This window comes from Triplophysa rosa, linkage group LG15 (genome assembly GCF_024868665.1).
Source record: "Triplophysa rosa linkage group LG15, Trosa_1v2, whole genome shotgun sequence".
NCBI classification, from domain to species: domain Eukaryota; kingdom Metazoa; phylum Chordata; class Actinopteri; order Cypriniformes; family Nemacheilidae; genus Triplophysa; species Triplophysa rosa.
This window is the reverse complement of record NC_079904.1, coordinates 1,508,436-1,530,344: the sequence shown is the minus strand read 5'-3', so window position 1 is coordinate 1,530,344 and position 21,909 is coordinate 1,508,436. Positions and strand designations below refer to the sequence as shown.

The 21,909-nt window shown below is 46.2% G+C and overlaps 1 protein-coding gene across 3 annotated transcripts in view; it reads right to left on the bottom strand.

Annotated features, from left to right (window-relative positions):
• Positions 1 to 342: 342 nt before the first annotated feature.
• The window catches only part of col12a1b (collagen, type XII, alpha 1b), a 61,596-nt gene continuing 40,029 nt past the window's right edge, over positions 343 to 21,909 (bottom strand). For 2 of the 3 annotated variants that reach the window (XM_057352641.1, XM_057352642.1), the window contains 21 exons: positions 21,600 to 21,743; positions 21,246 to 21,410; positions 21,102 to 21,140; positions 20,878 to 21,016; positions 20,485 to 20,627; positions 19,870 to 19,979; positions 16,001 to 16,159; positions 15,668 to 15,745; positions 7,596 to 7,682; positions 7,406 to 7,459; positions 7,238 to 7,333; positions 6,726 to 6,779; positions 5,003 to 5,056; positions 4,851 to 4,904; positions 4,691 to 4,762; positions 4,095 to 4,130; positions 3,944 to 4,010; positions 3,619 to 3,801; positions 3,368 to 3,445; positions 2,828 to 2,998; positions 343 to 1,085 (listed from right to left, as the gene is read on the bottom strand). In XM_057352641.1, coding sequence (XP_057208624.1) covers positions 982 to 1,085; positions 2,828 to 2,998; positions 3,368 to 3,445; positions 3,619 to 3,801; positions 3,944 to 4,010; positions 4,095 to 4,130; positions 4,691 to 4,762; positions 4,851 to 4,904; positions 5,003 to 5,056; positions 6,726 to 6,779; positions 7,238 to 7,333; positions 7,406 to 7,459; positions 7,596 to 7,682; positions 15,668 to 15,745; positions 16,001 to 16,159; positions 19,870 to 19,979; positions 20,485 to 20,627; positions 20,878 to 21,016; positions 21,102 to 21,140; positions 21,246 to 21,410; positions 21,600 to 21,743 — 2,087 coding nt within the window. In that variant the 3' untranslated portion in view covers positions 343 to 981. Of the gene's footprint in view, positions 1,086 to 1,224; positions 2,136 to 2,827; positions 2,999 to 3,367; positions 3,446 to 3,618; positions 3,802 to 3,943; positions 4,011 to 4,094; positions 4,131 to 4,690; positions 4,763 to 4,850; positions 4,905 to 5,002; positions 5,057 to 6,725; positions 6,780 to 7,237; positions 7,334 to 7,405; positions 7,460 to 7,595; positions 7,683 to 15,667; positions 15,746 to 16,000; positions 16,160 to 19,869; positions 19,980 to 20,484; positions 20,628 to 20,877; positions 21,017 to 21,101; positions 21,141 to 21,245; positions 21,411 to 21,599; positions 21,744 to 21,909 lie in introns of those variants that run through there. The other variant, XM_057352643.1, reaches the window with a different exon arrangement.

Here is a 21,909-nt window from a genome sequence, read left to right as displayed (position 1 = left end):
CAACGAAGCTCCTCACAGAAGCTTTCCGTCCGTCTTGAAGTGAATCCTCGTGGGAGAAAGGCGTTTTTTATAAAGACGAGGTCCATATTGGTAATATGAACTGGAGCTCTCGGTTTGCGTCAACCACAGCGATTGAAAATGAGCGGCAGATGAATTTGTCTCTAATCTGATGAAACGACATATAACGGATCGACCAAATGAAACGAATGAGCACTGTTGCATTAAATCAAGCTGTGTTTATCCCAACAAATCATTATTAAAGAGCAAAATCCAGCCAATGACATCATCGTTGTATTTGCACACAGTCTTTACTTTTCAAAACAAGAGAAACTGCACAAAGCGTTCAAATTTTCAGTAGTTTTATTGAAAAATGCCTCCTCTGTTTCAGAAATAAATAAGAAAATAAGGCTGTGGAATTAATTCACAATGTGCAGCGATGAACATACGCCAGCAAATACTACATCTATAGTCTTGCACGCAAATGCCAGCTGCATTCGATACTGATAAACAACAATTACAACAACTATATTCTGGATTAAAAAAGGAAACGAACAACTACAAAATGAAAAAAAAAACATAGTAAATACACACCACAGACATGCAATTCCACCTTGGGTAAAATCAGCTGTGCGGTGAAATCAAACATTCATCTGTTATGAGCAATATTTGATTTACAATACTGTGATGAAGAGCAGATGATAAGAAAACACGAGAGACATGAATAACTAATGTGAGCGTGTGCGACAAAAAGGATGATTTGTGCTGGAAGAGGCGATGATGATGATCTTTGGAAACCCTTCAATGTTAATAAATTATCAAACACCTGTCACCTGCATGCCATTCGGACAAATATTCAGCGCGGTTTTACAAGCAATGGAGTACAAGACGTGAAGCTGTGAGGCTCGATTACGATTATTCGGTGAACTGTAAAGGCCACTGGAATGTCAACAAACAAACGACTTCAGCCAATCAACGTCCCCTTCATCCGGAGTGTGGCTGTGACCTCCTGCGCCGCTCCTGAGGGGAAATCTCGAAATCTTCTTCGGGTATCGTGTCTACGCGTTCGGCTTCCGGTGGAAACTGTTCTGCTTGGAAATACGGCAGCGACCAATCGCGTGTCAGCGTGCAAGCAAAATAAGACTGAGGTGAGTGTAGATCACACAGCGGGGTCCGGGTCCAAGACCACCGATTCATTTTTTTGGGGGGGGCTGGTTTGTATTGCTGTTTATAGTAACAGCACCCTAAAATTAAGGTTCAACTAGAAAAAAACAATGGGTATTTGGCGTCATCGTGAAAAAAAAAAACATTCTCTGGCTTTATTTAAAATGAGCTTACATACCACAACTTCACTTTTTCCCAAAATCCTACATCATATTTTTCAGATTTTCAATGCCGTCTCAGACTTTGTGGACCCCACCGCATGTCTAAAACACACCGATAACTATAAGAAACATCTGTCTATCAAAGCTAAATGACATTATATGGTGGAATCCTTCTATACAACATTAACAGGAGAACTAGACAGAAGAATTCCACCTCGATCCAATCGCTATATGAATCCTCAATGACCTCACTGAAACATGAATGTTAGCTCATGGAAACATAACACACAGAGAGAAGAAAACCTCCAGGGTCGGGCGTATAAAACACACGTGCTTTGGCCCTGAGCAGCAGTCTGTGAGATCACTAAAGGCACGTTTGGTCAGCAAGCAGAAGAACACACGCACAAGCTCACTACAAAGGGTTAAACTATAGGCTTTAGTGGACTAGGGTTTCATTTACTACATTGCATGATTAGTTTATTTACAGATAATCAGAAACCGCGGAGTTAACATGCTAAATGCCTTGCGGGTTCCACCCGGTTAGTATTGGTGGTGGTGGCCGGCGGGTTTTATTCATGCGGTGTCCGGTGGACTGTGGCTGGTTTGCTTGTGGTGGCTGTCGTCGCTGATGCCCGTGGCTGTGAGTTGTTGTTAGTACCATCTCTTTTCGTTTGGTTTGGCTTTGTTTGTTTTCATTCGGTTGTGTTGCTTTATTCGTCTCCGTGGAGGTTATCCGCATAGAGCCCAATAACATGTGACTTTCTCGGGATTTCAAAGTGTAAGCAGCACAGGTGCTTTAGAAAGTTTATGAACCTGGAACGGGTTAAACAGGAGGGGTTAGAAATCACAGACGCCTTTCTCTGCCCGAAAACCACAGAACGAAACAGAGGTTACGATGTGCTGTCGAATAACACCGTGTCCGAACTGATGCTTGAGCGAAAAGAATAGACACTCAAACTAATCGAACTTTTGTCCATAGTAAAAGTCCAATGCCGACACAATCTCACAGCAATTCAGAACTATTTTACGAATTCCTGTGAATTTGTCGTTCGTATGATTTGCGCCAGTTACGGTTAGTTTAGGGGTGGGGCTTTGTTGTTGCTTTTTAACAATTACTGTACAAATTTATTTCAAATGATATATAAAGGTATCATATAAATGGAACTTGTAATTCCTGTATGATCAGGCTGGCAATGCAATGCAGAGCAAAGCACCAAAACATTGGCCAATCGTTTGCCGGATCGTGCACAATTTTTAACCAATGAGTTTTCGGCACAATGCGATACAAACAAACGACTGACGTTTGTTGTGGTTACAATTTGGATTTCTAATGCCAAACCCAGTTAGGACACGGAGCGCATATTTCCTAGATAAACAATGAACCGCACATTCTCATCTCACTACATCTGCTACTGGTGAATTCATGCACTATGTTACTCTACCGCATGCCATTAATGCTGAGTCGCCGATAGGAACAGGCGCAGCGAGAACCATGGGGGACGTACCTCTGTATCCCTGTCCGTTATACGGAATGCCGACGCACTGAGAGGAGTCGCAGTATCCAGGTGGGCCGGGTGGACCCCGTACTCCAGCGACACCGTTGCGTCCGGGTGGACCGCGGGCACCTGGAGAACCCGATGGACCTGGAGGACCTGGTCTGGATTCGCCTGATGGTCCTACAGAATCGAGGAGAAAAAGTGTCTTTGAATCTCCAACTGTGGGATTTCTGTGAAGGGAAACTAAAGGGAATAGACTGGAGGAGATATGAATGTTCGTGTTACGCAACCCCACGAGTTCAGCTGCACTGTGTCTGAAAATAAAAGTGCTGGACAAGAATGAGAAAAGAAAGAGACGACTCAAACCAGTCAGTCACGTGATCAAATGAGAAGAAAGGAGTCCCACAAAGGGTTCCACAAGACGAGGGACATCCTTGATTTTTTGCATTTGTCAAATGTAAAATAGCAAAAGTTAAATAAGACAATCAAAGTCTTAATTTTGACAGCTGAGTAAACGTGCGTCAATGTGTGTGTGTTTGAGAAACACACCCGGAGGTCCAGTAGCCCCTCTCTGTCCCCTCTCTCCAATGCCTGGACTTCCTCGATCGCCCTTCTCTCCAGGTGGTCCTGATGTAAACACACACAAACACAACAATGTGAGTCCGAACACACTCAACACACAATCACACCTGGATGCCTGTAAAGAACAGCGCTTCACAACAGTAACACACAGTTCTCCTGACACATGAGGCTTACACGTTACAATGACTTGGTTTAGGTTCAAATGTTGCTTCAGGTACCTCTTTCCCCTTGGCTACCGGGCAAACCTGGACTGCCCGGAAGACCGTTTCTGCCTAACCGACCGGGCTCTCCGCGTGGTCCCTCAGATCCTGGAGGTCCGGGTGGGCCGGCGGGCCCTGGACTGTTGCTGTGATAGTTATTGGGGATCTGGTTCAGCACTTCGTTAAACCGACCCAGTTGACCTTTACGAAAACACAAACGTGGATTATTATAAAACCAGCCTAAACGGAACCACACTTTTGGTGTATTCTCATTTTTAAACTGATATGAACTTTCCCGTTGCATATCACCCAATCTTTTGGGTACAAAATGGGTTTTTTTTACCGTTGACAAGCTGTTCGCAGACCTGTCGGGCGATGGACCTCATCATGCTCTGAGACGCGATGTCACCCTAAAAGAGTCAACGCAACAGGTCAACGAACGTGCGTTTATGAACGCATGATGAACACAATGAGATCAGACAACGCTCACTCACTCTTTCGCCCTTGTCTCCTTTAACCCCCACAGGACCCTGCAGGAATACAAATCACATTTCTTGTTAAACAGACTGCATCACAACATGACGTAGAAGGACTCATTTGGTCTTGATTTGCGTCTGAAACCACACCATACATCTCAATGAGTAAATATTTATCCAATTACAAACAGTGTGGATCGCGTCAGAGCGTTCGCTCTTTGTTGTTAAACTGTTTCGATTTAGGAAAGAAAAGTCAATAATGGGCTCAGTGTGTTTGGGGCACAAATCTAAACCATCGGGCTGACAGACATTGATCAAAATTTTCAGTAGAAATGATAAAGGACAAAGGATTGGAGATTTGTTAAGAAGGCGAGACGTGAGAGATTACCGCTGCCTTTTATCAGGAGAACAAACTCCAGCAGACTTAAGCAAAAATATCCATTTGCTTTCCATTTCATCTCATTTTTGTTTAGAAAAAACAATTGAGATTTTCCTTCCCTACGGCCATGCGCGTTTTGACTACTTGTACAAATGAGCTCCTTTTACAAGCGTCACGCTGTTGTGTGTCTGCGTAACCTGCTCCTATCATGAAAACAGAACTGGAGTTTTCTTACCGGCACGCCTGTATCTCCGGGTTTTCCAGGTTTTCCTGTAGGCCCGTTCATTCCGGGGGCTCCCGGGGGTCCCTGAACAACAGAATAAAAGATCGCAAACAGTAAGACTTGATATCCAACCAAACAAATTTAACAACAACTCAAAAAATCAAGAACATACCATTGGTCCTTGTGGTCCTCGGGGTCCCGCCGGCCCCTCTTTCCCTGGAGGTCCCTGCATTGAGAACACACATGCACAGATACACGCGTGATCAGACTCCCATGTTCGTCCTGTGTCGTAATGTGCATGTACATTGAAAAGTCCTCACTCACCCGTATCCCGGCGGCTCCAACAGGCCCGGCGGCTCCGGCTGGTCCCGGTGGACCCTGAGAGAGAAGAAAAACAAAGCGAGCGAGAAGAACGGTGAGACTCGCAGCGGTTTCATATTAGCACAGGTCACTAACCACCGACCAGACAAATGAAATTATTTTACACAAACAATTTCCTACAAAATATTTGATCTCTCTCGCTCTTTCTCTCTCCATATTCTTTGATGTGTTGGCATTACGTTTACAGGGCACTTAATTTATTCCAGATCTGTTTTACTGCCACTTATAAACCCCGGCTGCATTCTCTGCGAGTCATTAAATGCGCGTCGTCATAGCAACTCCTCCGACACGCTCACCTGCAGGCCCCGCCCCCTCTTCATTTAAGAGATCAAATACCCTGAAGAAATGATGATCACGAGAAAACGTCTGCCTTCTTTCTCTCACGACCCTTCATTTCGTCTTTGCTCATCAGACTCAAATAAATGTTCTTGTCTGTGTCTTTTAAAGTGGAAAAACAAAATCGTTTTCAATCAGTCGCGCCTGCTTAATAGAAACAGATCAGCCAAGAATGAAGGTTACATGTTCATGAAGCCCTTTGAACCTCGTATGGAGACACACGGCGAGAGGGTCTGTCCTTGAAGAAGTCCACGACACATCTCTAAAGTCTAAAATCTGTGCTGCTAAATGACTTCTCATCAGGGATGTCAAACCTGCAGATGAGATCTCTTTAATATCTCAGTTATTTCTCATAGACATCAATGAGATTAAATGGTTTTCTCATCTGCGTCTCAGATGTTTCCTTATGAGAAAAAAGAGTCAGAGATGTCACCAATGTCTCTGTCAATAGAGTTTCAGAAGAGATGTCAACAAGTCCCAGTGAAATTCAAAATGACAATGCTTATTTGTTCATGAAATATTACAGCGTTTATAGTAAATAGCTTATCAATGTGGGTCGTTCTCTTTTTAAAAGTCAAGTACCTTCATAATCTTCAGCTAAAATCTGAAAATGCACTTCCGCCCTGAAATGACTATCAATCTCAAATGATGTAGACTAGACGGCATGGGCGGAGCACCCGTTAACTCCTCCCCTTCAAGTGTCAGTCTGCTGCCGGTTTCATTTCAAAATGCAACGGATGTTTTTACACATCCAAACAATTCGCAGGGAAAAACGCAAGCCACGCCCACTCATTTTCTCGTTTGAGATTCCTTTTCACTCAGAAATGTGTCAGAATACGGAAGTAAAAACGATCGCAACCTCCGGTTCACGGGGACTTTAAACTGAGCTCAGATTTGTCAAGTCTGCAAACGAATGTCAATATGATTGAAGATCTCAATATCAACTCAAACTCATTTTTCATTTACTCAAATCCACAATATTTTACCTCTGCAATCTCCACTCTTCACGTGTTTACAATTATCTGAGAAATAAACGTTTCCTCTCGGCAGTCCTACAGAATTCAACTCTGAGCCTCACCAACCAAACTTTATTGCTCTTCTGAACGAAAATCAACAGCTCGACAGAAGAAACCCAAGAGAGAGATCAGGACCCAGCAACACTTTGTATGAACTATTGTTTGAGCTCCGCCTCCAGCCGGCCCCAGGGGTTGATTTACAACTTCACATGAACCACATGGAGCTCATCCAGAGAGATAGCGAAAGCCTTGCGACACTAATCCTCCCATTTCACCCTAAAAAAACACACACTGTGCTCCAGAACAACACTTACTTTCTGTCCAGGTAAGCCAGCGTCGCCTGGATCTCCCTTCGGACCGGGACGACCCTGAATGGAGAAAACAAAAGTGAAAAGTCGAAACAAAAATGAAACGCACACATCATATGAGAGAGATGTCACGTCATTTTGAAAGTGGTTGCTAGGGTGTTCTGCGTGGTTACTAGGTAACTCAAGAAAACAATCCTCGTGGTTTGAGCTGAAATCTCTAACGCTAAGTATGATCCAATATAAAACAACTGAAAACTGCAGGCTCTTAGGAAAAGGAGGAAGGAAATCCAGTGAGATTTGTGCGTCGAGTGGGATCAGACAGTTTACGAGAACCCAGATGACTGTAAAGCCCTCAGATGTACAGGAATGCCGAATGCCGAGCTCCTGCCATAATTATGCCTCCACCGCAATCCCCGGGATAATAAATAGCCTCAATAATCCCTGTTTGCTGTGTGATTTACGGCCAGCTACTGACATCTGACTGCGACACCACGCCATAGTTACGTGAAGAGACTCACAGCCTCGCCTGGCATGGAGAGCCCGCTGGGTCCCTGTGGTCCTGGAGGGCCCATCGGACCGGGCGATCCCATATCTCCTCGCGGTCCGGGCGGACCCTGCGGAGATGAATGAATGAGATGAGCTGGAACAGGGAATGACTTTGGCTCACAGAGTGATGTGCTACTCACATTTGCACCGGTCTCTCCTCTCTCACCTCGCGGCCCTTTGCTTCCAGGTGCACCCTGGGAAAGAAAAACGTGAATACAATGTCTTGTCGTGCGTCAACCAATCAAATGCGTGTTAGTAGTTAGTAGCGACAAAAACACACAATGTAACGTGAACAAACCAAATGTAGAAAAGTTCTCCTGATGTACTCACCACTGGTCCCTGAGGGCCCGGAAGTCCCGTACTGTCTGAGGTACATGTGCAGGCGTTGGGAAGCGCTGGACACTTGGATTCGTCTCTCTGAAACACAGCAGGAGAGAAAACAAGAGAGAAGATAAGAGATCAAGAAAAATCCTCTTAAATGTGAGGTGGATTCACGAAACAGACTGAAGAACCTGTGTGAGGTGGCTGGTAACAGATGACTGTGAGGAGGAATTCAGAAACTATTGTCAAAAGACATCATTCTGTATGTCCCTTTGAATAAAAGTCTGCTTACATATCAAAAAGACTGATAACTTTTAGAGCTAAACGAGTATTGACTAGTGTTGTTTTTTTGCTTTCATCTATTCCACTGATGAGTCTAGTTTAAATGTTAGTTCGTGCTTATGTCGTTCAAACGCCCAATGGCTTTTTTTGTTCTTTAAAAACAAAAAACCTCTTGTTTTGTGTTTTGTTGTTTACAATGGGAGTGGATGGAGACCCACACATCTCAAGCTTCAAAGAGACACAAAAGCATCATTAAATAACTCCATCTAACTCAAAATGTATGTTTTAGTCGTCCTGAAGACCTACACATGGGTTTGGTGCACACAAAACAAAAAATATAATCCATTATACGATGTTTTTGTCTTTGTGAAACTTGAAAAAATGGGTCACCATTCACTCCCATTGTAAACACAAAACGTGTCTTTTTTAAATCCACATTTGGGCTCTAAAGAACAAAGAAAGACAATGGATGGTTTGGATGACATGTAAAATGACAGAATCTTCATTTTACCATAACATATTCTTTTGAAGTCAACACAATTCTGAACAAAACAGGATTTCCATCTTGATACAATTCAACAGTCATTGTGAAAAGCAGGTGTTCTCTTCCAGAATGAAGTCAGACCAGACATCATCGTCTGCTATTATTGCTGTTACCTGACTGTAAACGGCACTGTTTACTTTGTTATATTGTTTACTTATTGTGATAACCATTGAGAAGATTTTTGGTGTAGTCAAGTATTCTGAAGAAGGATTATGAAACAACATTATAATTCTCAAGAAAAACACAGCGATGCATCGTACTGTAATACGAGCAGAAACATTAAGTAAATGACATAATAAAGGTTCCCTTTCTGTCGGTCTCTCGACGTTGTGTCGAACCGACAGATGGGGTTCGTCTCTGAGAACCAATCGCTTCCGACTTCTTCGAAAAGGCCAATGAAAATTGGCGAATGAAATTTGCATGCCGGACTCCACCCCCGGATATCCTGGTATAAAAGGGAGACGGCATGCCTCATTCATTCACCTTTTTGTTCTTCGGAGCCTTCGCTCATGATCAACAGACTTCGCTTCAAGTAGCAACTACAAGACTGCCGGCTCTACTATGTGGTGCAGCGGACTGTCCCTTCCTGCAGCGACTTCCCCTGGGCGTCTCGGCGGTTCCAGAAGTGTTCGAGTTTTTTCTCTAAAAGAGCAAATTTCTCCAGCGTGGCATGTCCCGCTGTTCTTGAGGGTGCAACACACTCATCGAGGAGGGGGACGGACACGATGTCTGCTTCCAGTACGATGTCTGCTTCCGCACTGCGGGTGGTTGACGATTCAGACGTTGCGTCACGGGTGGCTGTGTCCCCACGGGACTCAGCCACCACCTCGTCTGCTTCCCGTTCCGTGATGGCAGGACTACGGCCCTGCCGCCCGCTACGGCGAGCAGCGAGGGTGATATGAGGATTACTGTGAGCGCTAATCCATCAGCCACTGGCTCGCGGACCGTTCGCACCTTGTCTTGCTCGTCTGACCATTCCCCATGAGACGGTCCCACCGTCTTGTTCCTCAATCACGTATCGGACATGGTACGTGATGATGAGATGTCTGTTGCAGCATCGGAGGGTGACTTACTGGCATCAGACTCCGATGATTCCTTGAAGCTCCCTCCCTCAGGGGGTCGAGATCAGGAAGAAGCGGACGTCGAAATGTCAGCCATGCTTTCCCGGCCGCCGGCATTGGGTTGCGGTGCACCGCACTGCCTCTCCCAAAACTCACGGCTGGATACACGATACATCGGGCTTGAGAGCGGCTCCAAGCCGCACTCGCCCCCAGTGCCGTGTTCCCCCGGAAGTGCATGAGGAACCTAGTACAACCTGGAACGCCCCCTTCGGCGAGTACACGTCAACTAGTTCCATCACCCTTTCTTCCCTCGATGGTGGGGCAGCTAGAGGATACGTCGATGTCCCCCAGGGGCTCGACCTAGACTCCCGTCCAAAGCACGTAGGCTTTTCGGCATCTGAGGTGTCGAGAGCTTACTCTGCTGTGGGCCAAGCTTTCCCCTCTCTCCACGCTATGGCCTTCCTGCAGGCCAATGCGAGGAGAGAGCTCCACGAGGGTCGGGCGATGTCCACACTTGTGGTCCAGGAAAGACACCTCTGGCTGAAACTTGCACAGGTGAGTAACTCTGAGAAAGTCCGCTTTCTCGATGCACCCATCTTGCAAGGGGGGGCTGTTTGGTGATACTGTCGAGCTCGACAGTTAGGGAGCAGACAGAGGATATCAAGTATGTCCTCCCCAGCCGCGACTCGACCGCCCTCTGGCCGCCGAGATCCCGTGCACCGTTTGCTTCCCAGCAGCCCTGGTCCTCTTCGAGACATCGAAGAGGAGACCTCCACCCGTCAGCAGCCGCGGCGGAAGCCAAAGTGGCCCTCATGGGAAGACCCCAGGGAGATCGAGAATAACTTCGGGCCCGACCCCAGCCATTCCTTTGCTGGTGGTCGAACAGCCCACTTCTAAAAGTTTTCTCCCTCTCTGGGCGTTTATCACAGCCGCTCTCACCCTCTACACGACGGTGTTCGGCAACTCGAAGTTGCGTCACGGCGAGACCCAATGTCGAGGATAATCGGCAGCCTAAGCACTCTCAATCGACAGTGCGTTGTGCCACATCATCGTCTGGGTATTATCACAGCCGCTCTCACCCTCTACACGGCGGTGTTCGGCAACTCGACATTGCGGCAAGACTCAATGTCGAGGATAATCATCAGCCTAAGCACTCTCATTCAATGGTGTGTTGTGCTACATCATCGCCAGGCAGGTAAAACTGCAGAGCCGATCTCCTCTCCGGGGGTCCCCCCCACGGCGAGGGATCCGCACTGCCAGCCATCGAACCACCCCCGGTAGGTCGATGAAGCAGAACGTACCCCTAGCCTCCCTGTCTCGGTCCCTGGGAGCCTGACAAGAGCTTCCCAAACCGTCACGGTGACTACGGGATACGGTCCGTCTCGGCTACGCGATCCAACTCCCCAGACGCCCGCCCAAGTTTCGGAGCATCCTCTCAACCTCAGCAGAGGCAAGGATGCTCCCGTGCTTCGGGCCGAGGTCGCCACCCCTCTGGTGAGGAAGCGATCGTGCTCGTCTCTCTAGCCGAGATGTTCAACGGGTTTTACAGCCCGTACTTCATCGTTCCCAAAAAAAGCGGGGGTCGCTAGATCTGCGTACCCTGAACAGGCACCTACTCAAGCTGCCGTTCAGGATGCTCACGCAGAAGCGCATCCTGGCATCTATCAGATGTCAAGATGGATTCATGGCAATCGACCTGAAGGACGCTTACTCTCATGTCTCAATTCTCCCTCGTCATCGCCCGTTCCTACGGTTCGCTTTCGAGGGTCATGCATATTAGTACAGAGTCCTCCCTTTCGGTCTGTCCCTGTCCCCACGAGTCTTCACGAAGATCGTGGAAGCCGCCCTCACTCCCCTCAGGGAGAGAGGTGTGCGGGTACTAAACTATCTCGACGACTGGCTCATTTGACACACTCGTGAGATCTGTTATGTACACACAGGGACCTAGTGCTTCGGCAGCTAGATCAATTGGGACCACAGGTCAACCGAAAAAGAGCAAGCTCTCCTCTGTGCAGAGCATCCTCTTTTTTGGTATGGAACTCAACTCTGTCTCCATTACAGCGCGACTGCGCTCAGTCAGTGTTGAACTGCCTGGAATATTTCAAGCAGTCAGCGGGAAGAGGCTCCTGGGCACATGGCATCCTCGACGGTGGTGATACCCCTCGGGTTGATGCACATGAGACCGCTCCAACACTGGCTACAGAGTCGAGTTCCCTGGAGAGCGTGGACACCGGCAGCAGGTGGATGGTGATTACGCTTTTCTGCCGACGCACCCTAACCCCTTGGTCTTCAATGACCTTTCTACGGACGGGGGTCCCTCTCGGGCAGGTCGAGACGCGTCAGGGTCGACAGACGCCTCCTTGCAGGGTTGGGGTACCGTGTGCAATGGGCACGCAGTGTCGGGGCGATGGACGGGCCCCCGCCTGCGCAGGCATATCAACTGCCTAGAGTTGTTGGACGTGCTACCCGCACTGAAGGGGTTACAACCTCTCGTGCAGAACAAGCACGTGCTGGTCCAGTCGGACAGCACAGCTGCCATAGCGTATTAAACTGCCAGGGTGGCATTCGCTTACGGCAGCTAACACGACTCGCCCGACGCCTCCTCCTGTGGAGTCCGCAGGTGAGCAGATCCCTGCGAGCCACACATATCCCAGGTGACCTGAACCAGACAGCCGATGTGCTCTCTCGTCAGTTGATGCCTCGCGGAGAGTGGCGACTCCACCCCCGCCCAGCCAGCTCATTGGGTACAGTCCGGGCGGGCTCAGGTAGACCCCTTCGCCTCCCTGGACACCACCCATTGTCCGCTAAGGTACTCCCCGCCCGAGGCCCCCCTCGGCACGGATGCTCTTGCGCACAGGTGGCCGTGGGACAAGCGGAAGTACGTCTTCCCCCCAGTGAGCCTCATTGCACAGACCCTGTGCAAGGTCAGGGAAGAGGGGCAGCAAGTGTTACTCGTTGCGCCACACTGGCCCAACCGGACTTGGTTCTCTGAGCTAATGCTCTTGACGACAGCTCCCCCCTGGCCGATTCCCCTGATGAAGGACCTGCTTTCCCAGGGGAAGGGCACATTATGGCATCACGGGCCAGACCTCTGGAAGCTCCATGTCTGGCCCCTGGACGGAACGAGGAGATCCTGAGTGGCCTGCCCCCTGCGGCGGTTAAGACCATTACTCAGGCTAGGGCCCTGGCCACTAGGCGACTATATGCCTATAAGTGGTGCCTCTTCTCATCCTGGTGCTCTTCTCGAAGAGAATACCCGCGGAGTTGCTTGATCGGGTACGTGCTGTCCTTCCAGAGACTCGAGAGTAATCTCTCCCCTTCCACACTGAACGTGTATGGAGCCGCTATTGCCGCTCATCACGACTCAGTTGCTGGTAAGTCTCTAGGACAGCACAACCTGATCATTTGGTTCCTAAGGGGCGCGGGAAGGCTACCGCCTCACCCGTGCTCTGTACCCTCTTGCGACCTTGATGCGGTCCTGGAGCCCCTCAGAGATGCCGCTCTTTCTCACCTCACGATGAAGACGGCTCTCCGGATGGCGCTCAAGAGGGTAGCGGACCTAAAAGCATTCTCCGTGTCCACAGATTGCCTAGAACCAAAGTTCCCACCACTCCCCCTACACCAGGTGGTGAACTTACAGGCGCTCCCCACCGGGGAGGAAGACCCAACCTCATCCGTGTTGTGTTCAGTACGCGCATTGCGCCTCTGCTTGGACCGCATGCAGATCCACAGGAGCTCTGAGCAGCTCTTTGTCTGTTTTGGAGATCAGCAGGGAGGGCTGTCTCAAACAGAGATTGGCGCACTGGATCATGGATGCCGTCACTGAGGCGTACCTGTCCTAAGATCGCCAACGCCCACTGGGTGAGAGCTCTCTCCACACGGAGTACAGCCTCCTCGTGGGCACTGGCTCGAGGCGCCTCTCTGGCAGACATCTGCAGAGCTGCAGGTTGGGCTACACCCATCACCTTCGCGAGGTCCTACAGCCTCCGCGTAAAACCGGTATCGGCTTGAGTCTTGCAGGCATCAGGCAAGACTGGCGGCCGGTAGGGTGTACGCCTATGACAGTACCTTCCCCCCTTTCTCCTAAGGGGTCAGCGTACTAACTAGCCTCCCTTCTTCCCCCACTGGGTGAAGAACAGGCACTCCATCCATCACTAGCAAGCACCTCCTGCGGGCGGGCTGGGCAGAGCAGCCCTGCCCCTTAGGCCGGGTATCTCCGGAGTTATTAGCAACATAGCTCTAACCGGACCTAGTGCTACCAGAAGTTGCAACCCCCCAGTAGGGCGGTTCCGTCTGATGTATCCTCATGCTGGTTCCCAACTTGGTAACCCATGACCTCCATAGGTGGACCTCCACCTCGCGGTTAACTCCTTCAGTCCGCACTTTCTTCCCATGAGCTCTCCCCTATCGGTGAGACCATGTTGGTATCTCCACTAGACTCCTTCCTTCGGTAAGGAAGTGGTCTCTGTAGCGCATCCCCCACTTGAGGAAGTAGCGCTTACCCAGTGGCCTTACGGTACCGGGCGGCTTCTCGCTGTTAGAGAAACAAGGCCGCCGCCTGTGAGGCCAAAGGCAGGGGCCTTCCCACCTTTCAAGAAAGCTCTGGGACCCCCTACCTACCCACTGGTAGGTTACAATTTCGCGGTAGCGCTCACGGCTGACACGCCCAGGCCAGTCACCATCGCTTCGCTAGAGATTGTGACGGGCACAGTGTTATGGTGTTTTCCATTGGAACCCCATCTGTCGGTTCGACACAACGTCGAGAGACCGACAGAAAGGGAACGTCTCGGTTACGGATGTAACCTCAGTTCCCTGATGGAGGGAACGAGACGTTGTGTCCTCCTTGCCACAACACGTGCTGTCCACTGCAGCAGTCGTGAGAGGTCTCAGGCTCCTCAGAACTAAGGTGAATGAATGAGGCACGCTGTCTCCCTTTTATAGCCGGATATCCGGGGGCGGAGTCGGAGTCGGGCATGCAAATTTCATTCGCCAGTTTTCATTGGCCTTTTCTAAGAAGTCAGAAGCGATTGGTTCTCAGGGACGAACCCCATCTGTCGGTTCGACACAACGTCTTGTTCCCTCCATCAGGGAACCGAGGTTACATCCGTAACCAAGACGTTTTATTTTGTGTTGATTTAGGGTTTCATTAAGTGAATGTATTATAATCTCTATGACTTCATGGCTCTCTTTGGCTTTGGGTGTGTGGGTAGAGGACTCATGTCATAAACACTCATCATGAAATCCCACGAGTACATTCAAAGACTTTAATTATTTGCTTATGAAGAACTAAACAAATAATAAAGCACAGCTGGCTTCAGGCATTACCGCATGCATATCCTTCATGTTTGTTCAGTCGTGAGAATGATCGCTGTATTGAAAGTACTGCAAAGAATGATACTCTAACTAAGCATGTTTTTTGTCTTAGTAAAAATATCTCAAACTTCTTAAATGAATATACAATTGCATGACAAGAAATGTGACCTAAGATATTTAGTCTTGTTTTATGACAAATAATATAAGAATGAAGTAAGTTTATAGTAGAAACAAGCAAAGAAATAAACTTGAGTTCAGTTTGACCTTTTTCTCAAGTACCTAATTCAAGTTTTGCCATTGGCAGATTTTTTTGTTGCTTGTTTTTACCATAAACTTACTTCGTTCTTATATTTTTCTCCTTAAAACGAGACTAAATATCTACTGTCACTTTTCTTGTCAAGAAAGTGCATCTTGAAAGTGCATTTGTTGTACAAAACAAGACAAAAACACTTAATAAGAATGTCATTTTTTGCAGTGAAGTTGCAGCACGTGACAGCTGAGGAACACGAGTTTGTGAGTGAATGTCTATTGCCATCTTTGTGTAACGCACGGCGAGCGGAAGTGAGCTAACCACAGCGATGTGTTTGTCGTCATGTTCAAATGTGCTCAACAGAGACACGTGGAAAACATCTGGAATTTCAAGACAGAGTGAAGAGCGTGCAGCTCGGGGCGACCGCTACACGTGCGTTTGGAGGCGCACTTTGTGTGCCAACCACTGGAGCGACCCGGGGTCGAGCGTCTCGCTCAAAGCCACGATAATCAAAGGTGCGGCGTGGAGCGTAAACAAGCGGGTGGTTCATGGGTCAACCCTACCCCGAATGTGACCCGACGTTTGGGCTTTCCACACCCATCCCTAGATCTTTCTTGAGGTCTTTTCTTACCATGGAAGGAAGGTCACAACATCTGTCTCTGCTGGTCCAGCCGAGACTGCACACAATGTCGAACATCTGGAGCTGGAACTGAAGAGCAGAGAGAAAACGGATGTTACACGTGTCTTTGATAAAAGCAGTGCATTTTCAGATAATAAGGGGCTTAGACGGGCCAGTAAAAGGATCCAGGCTGGAGCGATGCATGCTGTGATAATGCCAACGAGTTTGTTGTTTTCAAAAACCTGTGTGATAAAGGCCACCTGTATCAAACGTCGTAGCCCCGCCCCCTGTGAAATCTCTTTGGTCCACATTACGATCGTGTCACGTTGAAAAGCAGTTACTCACTGTCGCCGATTCCCCTTTAGATCCAATAGATTTGGACATTTTGCCGAGCACTTGATATCCGTCCGTCGATGTGTTTCCTCTCGGTTTCATTTCCTTCTCGGCAACTTCTTGGCAGTCCACGTTCAGCTTGACGCTCTTGGGAGACACCAGGATGTGAAGCTGAAAGAGAAAATGATGGTTAGATGTATTAGTGGAGGGTGATTTCACAGCCAAGAACACGCATTCAATTCATCATTAAACATCCTTCAGTTGGCGCTTCTCTAGCGTTTCATTAACGCCACAAGCATAATTACAGATGATGGGAGTCTCCGTTCTGAGGGTGTGTTTGGGCCGGAGGCGCTCGTAAAAAAAACTTCCTTTATTACCAAATCCATCCTGACGTCCTCAAGCCGCCAATAACAGTCTAGTCTAATTGTACAATACTTTTTACAGAGAAGTAGGGACACAATCTTAAATCTCTTGAGCTGATCAGAAACGCCCTCCACCAAACACACGTTTATCAGGCTGCTGTTAAATTTCAGGGTGAATTCACAACAACAACGCCAAATATGAAATAAGGCTCGACTGTGCTAAAACAACACAGACATCGCGTGCAAATCAACAATGATATCAGCGGGTGGGATTGATGTTCATCACAGCGGGTGATGAAGGGCTCTCGCTACGGATCATCCGTCTGCTGCTCAAAAACAGACAGCAGGGATGTTTCGCGAGATAATCGAGGACTGATTCTGTGGCTCAGGGTATGGACAGAGATTTTGATATAATCAAGGCAGTAAACAGAGTTAAAGAGACGTGATATTCATTAAAATGATGAATTGGATGTTATGGAACCTGACAAGAAGTTTTCTTTTGAACTGCGCAAGCATCACACGACTCGAACTCAAAACCGGCGATTAAAACCAAATGTGAGATCACTAGATGTCCAACTTTGACCCACAGTGCCAGACTTTTGACTTGAGCATATTGTTTGGTCTAACTTTGACAAGATTCCACTCACAGCGGAAGATATACTTCATTTCTACAATTCAAAAATGTGACCATGGACCACAAAACCAATTTTTAGATTTTTAGATTTATGCATCATCTGAAAGCTGAATATATATAAGCGTTCTATTGATGTATGGTTTGTTAGGGTATGACAATATTTGGCCCAGATATAACTATTTGAAAGATGTAAAAAAATCTAAATATTGAGAAGTTGTTCATCAGAGGAGCTTAGCCATTGCTAAGAAGAAACAGGTCTATTAACGCTCTCTATTGGCTTACCGCTTTTACGATTTTGTGGAGAGTTTATGAACAGCCCTGCCCCCTTAGGCCGGGGAACAGTTGAGTTATCTCCCACATAGCTCTAACCGGACCTAGTGCTCCAGAGTGAAGTTTGAAGGTGAGTTTCCGGCCATTTTTGTTCACGGTTTTGCTGCATAATCTCACAAAAATAAAGTTTACTATATTCACTGTAGGAAATTTTCAAAACGTCTTCATGGAAGATTATCTTTATTTCATCTTCTAATGATTTTTGACATAAAAGAAAAATGGGTCATTTTGACCCGTGCTCCAGGGTCACATGTAAACATTCAAGATACAGTAGTTGCCAGAAGCGATTCTGAAGGTTTTTTTCTTGTTTTAAGCATAAACATTTACAAATTTGCTTAGACCAAGAAACAAAATACAATATGGCAATGGAGGGGTAAAACCATCACCAAAACCATCAGAAACGCAGTGACCCGTTCTTCTTCTTGGGTTACACTGAAGTACCTGTTTGCCCAGTAAATGCTTTTTTCCTGGCAGTCTGACATAAACTCAACCAATCAGATCATCTACAGTCTTTTATAAGCTCTCTTCACTGTTATATAAAGTATTGTTGGAAATGATTATATTCATTTAATTTCTCCATTTTGAAATGATTATTGGCAACCATCCTCCCAGATCAAATGGCCACCTGTGGATGTTCAGACGCAAGATATTTCAGATTTCCCTCAAAAAATCATTCCAATACAACGAAGCTTTCAGAGATATCAATGATTTCTGCGGGACTCACTTACTGACACACACATTCCCATTCCTTAAAGTCCCTGCGAACCAGGATTGCGCTGATGTTTTTCTGAGTGAAATGCAATTTCGAATGAGAAAAATAGTGGGCGTTGCTTTAGTCTTTCTCTGCGATTTGATTGGATGTATAAAAACAGCCATTGCATTTTGAAATGGAACTGGCAGCAGACTGACAGTTAAAGGGGAGGAGTTAATGGATGTGCATTTTCAGATTTTAACGGAAGATTATGAGGGCACACAAATTTTAAAAAGAGAATGACCCACACTGATAAACTATTTAGAATAAACGCTGCAATATTTCATGACAAATTTGTCATTGTCATTTTTAATTTCACTGGGACTTTAAGAAAACAAATCCATTCTGTTATTATTATACCCAAATCTGTGCCTTTCATACTCAAGTGTAGCACAAAAGAATAAAAATCTGCTCTTTTCATCATAACAACACTTCCAAAAAGATATAAAAGCACCATAAAAACCATCCATGTGACTATGAGCTCCAGTCCAAGTCTTCTGAAGCTAAACGGTTTAAATCATGTTTGTTTATCTCCAGAACAAAAAGACATCTGCATTAAATTATGTCGTGCCAGAAACCTCCAGCTTTAAAAACGCACTGATATTCAAGCATTATTTATTGCTTTCCAAATCAGTAAATCTGTAATGTAAAAACTAAAAGATTTATCTTGGCAAAGTAAAAGGATTTTTGCCACAGAAACATATCTTTGCATACAAAACGAACAGCGTTGTGGCAGTAAAGGGTTTCACACTTTCCAAATCTCTGTTTTCTTGAAAATAAAATGAATCGCAGTAACAGTACATTACACTTTTTCTTTGAACAAAACTGTTTAGATTATTGTTGAGCGTCATTTAACTGAACTGTTTCTTATGAACTTAAGAATGTAGTGTAGTTGTGCCAACATCTTCATTTCTTCTATTAGAAGACTAAACATTTTTTTGAAAGAAATGACTTAAACTGAATAATGAAGAAAAATTGTGAATAAGAGGTCAGAATGAATTGCACTGCATGCATCGCTTGCATCTTCTCAGCTCAAATTCACAACACATTCTCAACACTAAAGATGGCCAAATGTAAAATAGTTTTTATATTTGTTCACAACATAATTTCCATAGCTACATTTCTGTTATTCCAAAGTTTTGATGAGTTTACTATTATTCTTAAATGTGGGAAAATAAATTCATATAGAACGAGTTAGTGATCGCAAACTTTTAAAGGCGTGCCGGCAGTATATTAGATGCTGTGTGTAGGATTAATGACTTCCTCCCAATGGTTCAGACCGACAGGTACTGCCCGGGGGGTTACTGTGTTCACCCAAGGAGTCTGGGAGACAAACAAGCCACTACACCTCCCATTAAAACCACAAGAATTTCCCCTGTGGTCGACTTTGACAGGCAACCGTCGTAATCCAGACGCAGACTTCAGAAAGATAAGAGAACTTCAGCCGATCCTCTCGTGTCTTCTGATGTCACTGTTAAATACACCGAGCCGTGATCCAACATTTTCCAGTTTCCTTGCCAGAGAAGCGTTTTTAGAGGCGTATGGATTCTTGTGAAAGTGATTTTGGGAGACACACCCTTACGCTGCTTCTTAATGGACTGTGACAGAGTTAATGTGAGAAGAAGCTTGAGTCAGGAGAAACTCTTTCTGGGCCTGAAGAGGCCAAACGCTTCAAACAGGAATTTTCTTTAAATCCAGCGATAATGTGAGTTTCCTAACTTCTCCAAGACAAACCGTGCTGGTTGCAAAGCGAAAGACAACCACAAAGGTTTCTTTGTTGAGAGAAGAAAGAACCAAAGCTTACCTTGTGGAAACTTCCATGGAAGATCCTCTTCACTTGATCGTTTTTAAATGTGGCTCGCTGGATCTCTCCAGTAGTGTCCTTATTGTAAAACGACACAGTTTGGCTGGAGGCTAAACAAATAAAAAAAAGAAAAAACTAAAGTTAGGAACTTAGATACGCCAACGATAAATTATCCTCAAAAGAAGATTCAGCGCTATCTTAGCGAAATGATCGCAAACTTTATTGCCGTTCGTATAAAGAATGATAATTATATTAGCGTCCACACCTTTGTGCGATAACGTTATGTTTATTCAAAGCTTGCATTGCAATTTTACTATTTAAATCACAATTAAAATGCATTTTTATTGGCCGTCACTGTTTTATCGATAATCAGCTAGAAAATCAAAAAATCGCCCTGAAAGTGATTCCAATGATATCATTTCCCTGTATTGTTATTGTTGTACTTGTGCTTTGGACTCTTGTCTCATGCATTTCGACAGATTACAGTTATAGTACAGGTGTAAACAGGCATCAATTTCTTTGTATTGCTCCCTGAACTCTCTGTAAGTCGCTTTGGGTAAAAGCGTCTCCTAAATGACTAAATGTAAATTCAGAAATAGTACGAATGAGACTCGCCATCGATAGTGACACCGGTCTCAGGTTTGTGGTTCTTGTCTGACACCTGCCAGATGTCGAAGGCCTCTGACGGTGAGTCGGGTAACAGACGGAACATCAGAATGATGGTGTACGTGAGAGGCAGACCGTCCGGATGAATATACCTGTAAAAAACACAAATGAACTCAGCCAAATGGAGAGGAAGTGAAAGCTCATGTTTCTGCAGACATCAGCAGCCGAGCGGCCGGTCCAAAGCACCACTGGATTGATGTGATGCAGTATTTCAGTTCTCTGGATGGTATAGTGATTAAGGAAGTGTGTGGGAGAAACACGGCGAGCCAACAAGACTCACAGATCGGCCCTACAACTCTCTAATGACTTTTTAATCCCAAACTGCTCTTGAAAAGAACTCACGACGAGGGCTGGCTCAGCAAAGCGTTCTTGTGCAGTCTGTAAGCGGTGTAACTGTTGAAAGAACCGGGTTCCATCGAGACGCCTTTGGTGCTAGCGTACATCTTCTCGGTCAGATTGAAGGCCTCCAACATTCGGAATCCTGTAAAAACACACAGACGCATGTCAGCACATATGCTGTGCATATAAAAAAACACGAGTTTAAACACAGCACATCACAGGTCTACCTGGAGATGTGAATCCATTTACGTAGATCAGAGGACAAGCTGGAAAATCAAACAAAAGAATCATGAACTTTAGGATGCTGATGATCCATTTCACAAACCAAAATAAAGATCAAGAAAGTGCGGCGTCATAAAACATGAACTCACAAGAGGTTGCAGTTTCACAAATGAAAGTCACCAGGTTGTCCTGGATGGTGGAGAAGGCGTCAAAGTCGTCCACCACGAAGACGTGACGTTCACTCGGTTTGCTGGCGATGTTCTGCAGCTCAACGAAATCAACGTCGGCCACGCCGACCACGAACACGCTGTAACCTGAAACGACACATTTTTATTTGTGTTACTTATAATGTCAACCACGGCTTCCGTTATACATTAGTTCTTCGTTTTCTAAAATCATTCTTTAAGAAAATCAAACGACAGCATTTTAATTGGTTATGCAAGCATCTGAGCGAAATTTAGATCAATCAGCGGGGTTTCTGGACGTGAGGGTTTTGGCTGTACCAGCGTGCTGTAGTTTGTCAGCGTTCTTCTGCACTTCATCTTGGGATTGTCCGTCTGTTACGGCGACCAAGACCTTCGGTACGTTTCGCCTCATACCGCTTTCAAGAGTGAAGACCTTCTCGTACACGTGCTTCAGCGCCACGCCTGGACAGCAAACGGTCGGTGAAATTGTGTGTGTGTTTGAACAAAGAAATACAGCGTACATAACAGATTTAATTTTCTAGTTCAAATCCAGCATTTCGGTTCCTAAAACACGTGGCTTTGGATGCTTTCTGGGTTCTGCATTCTTCGAGTCATTTTAATAAAGTAT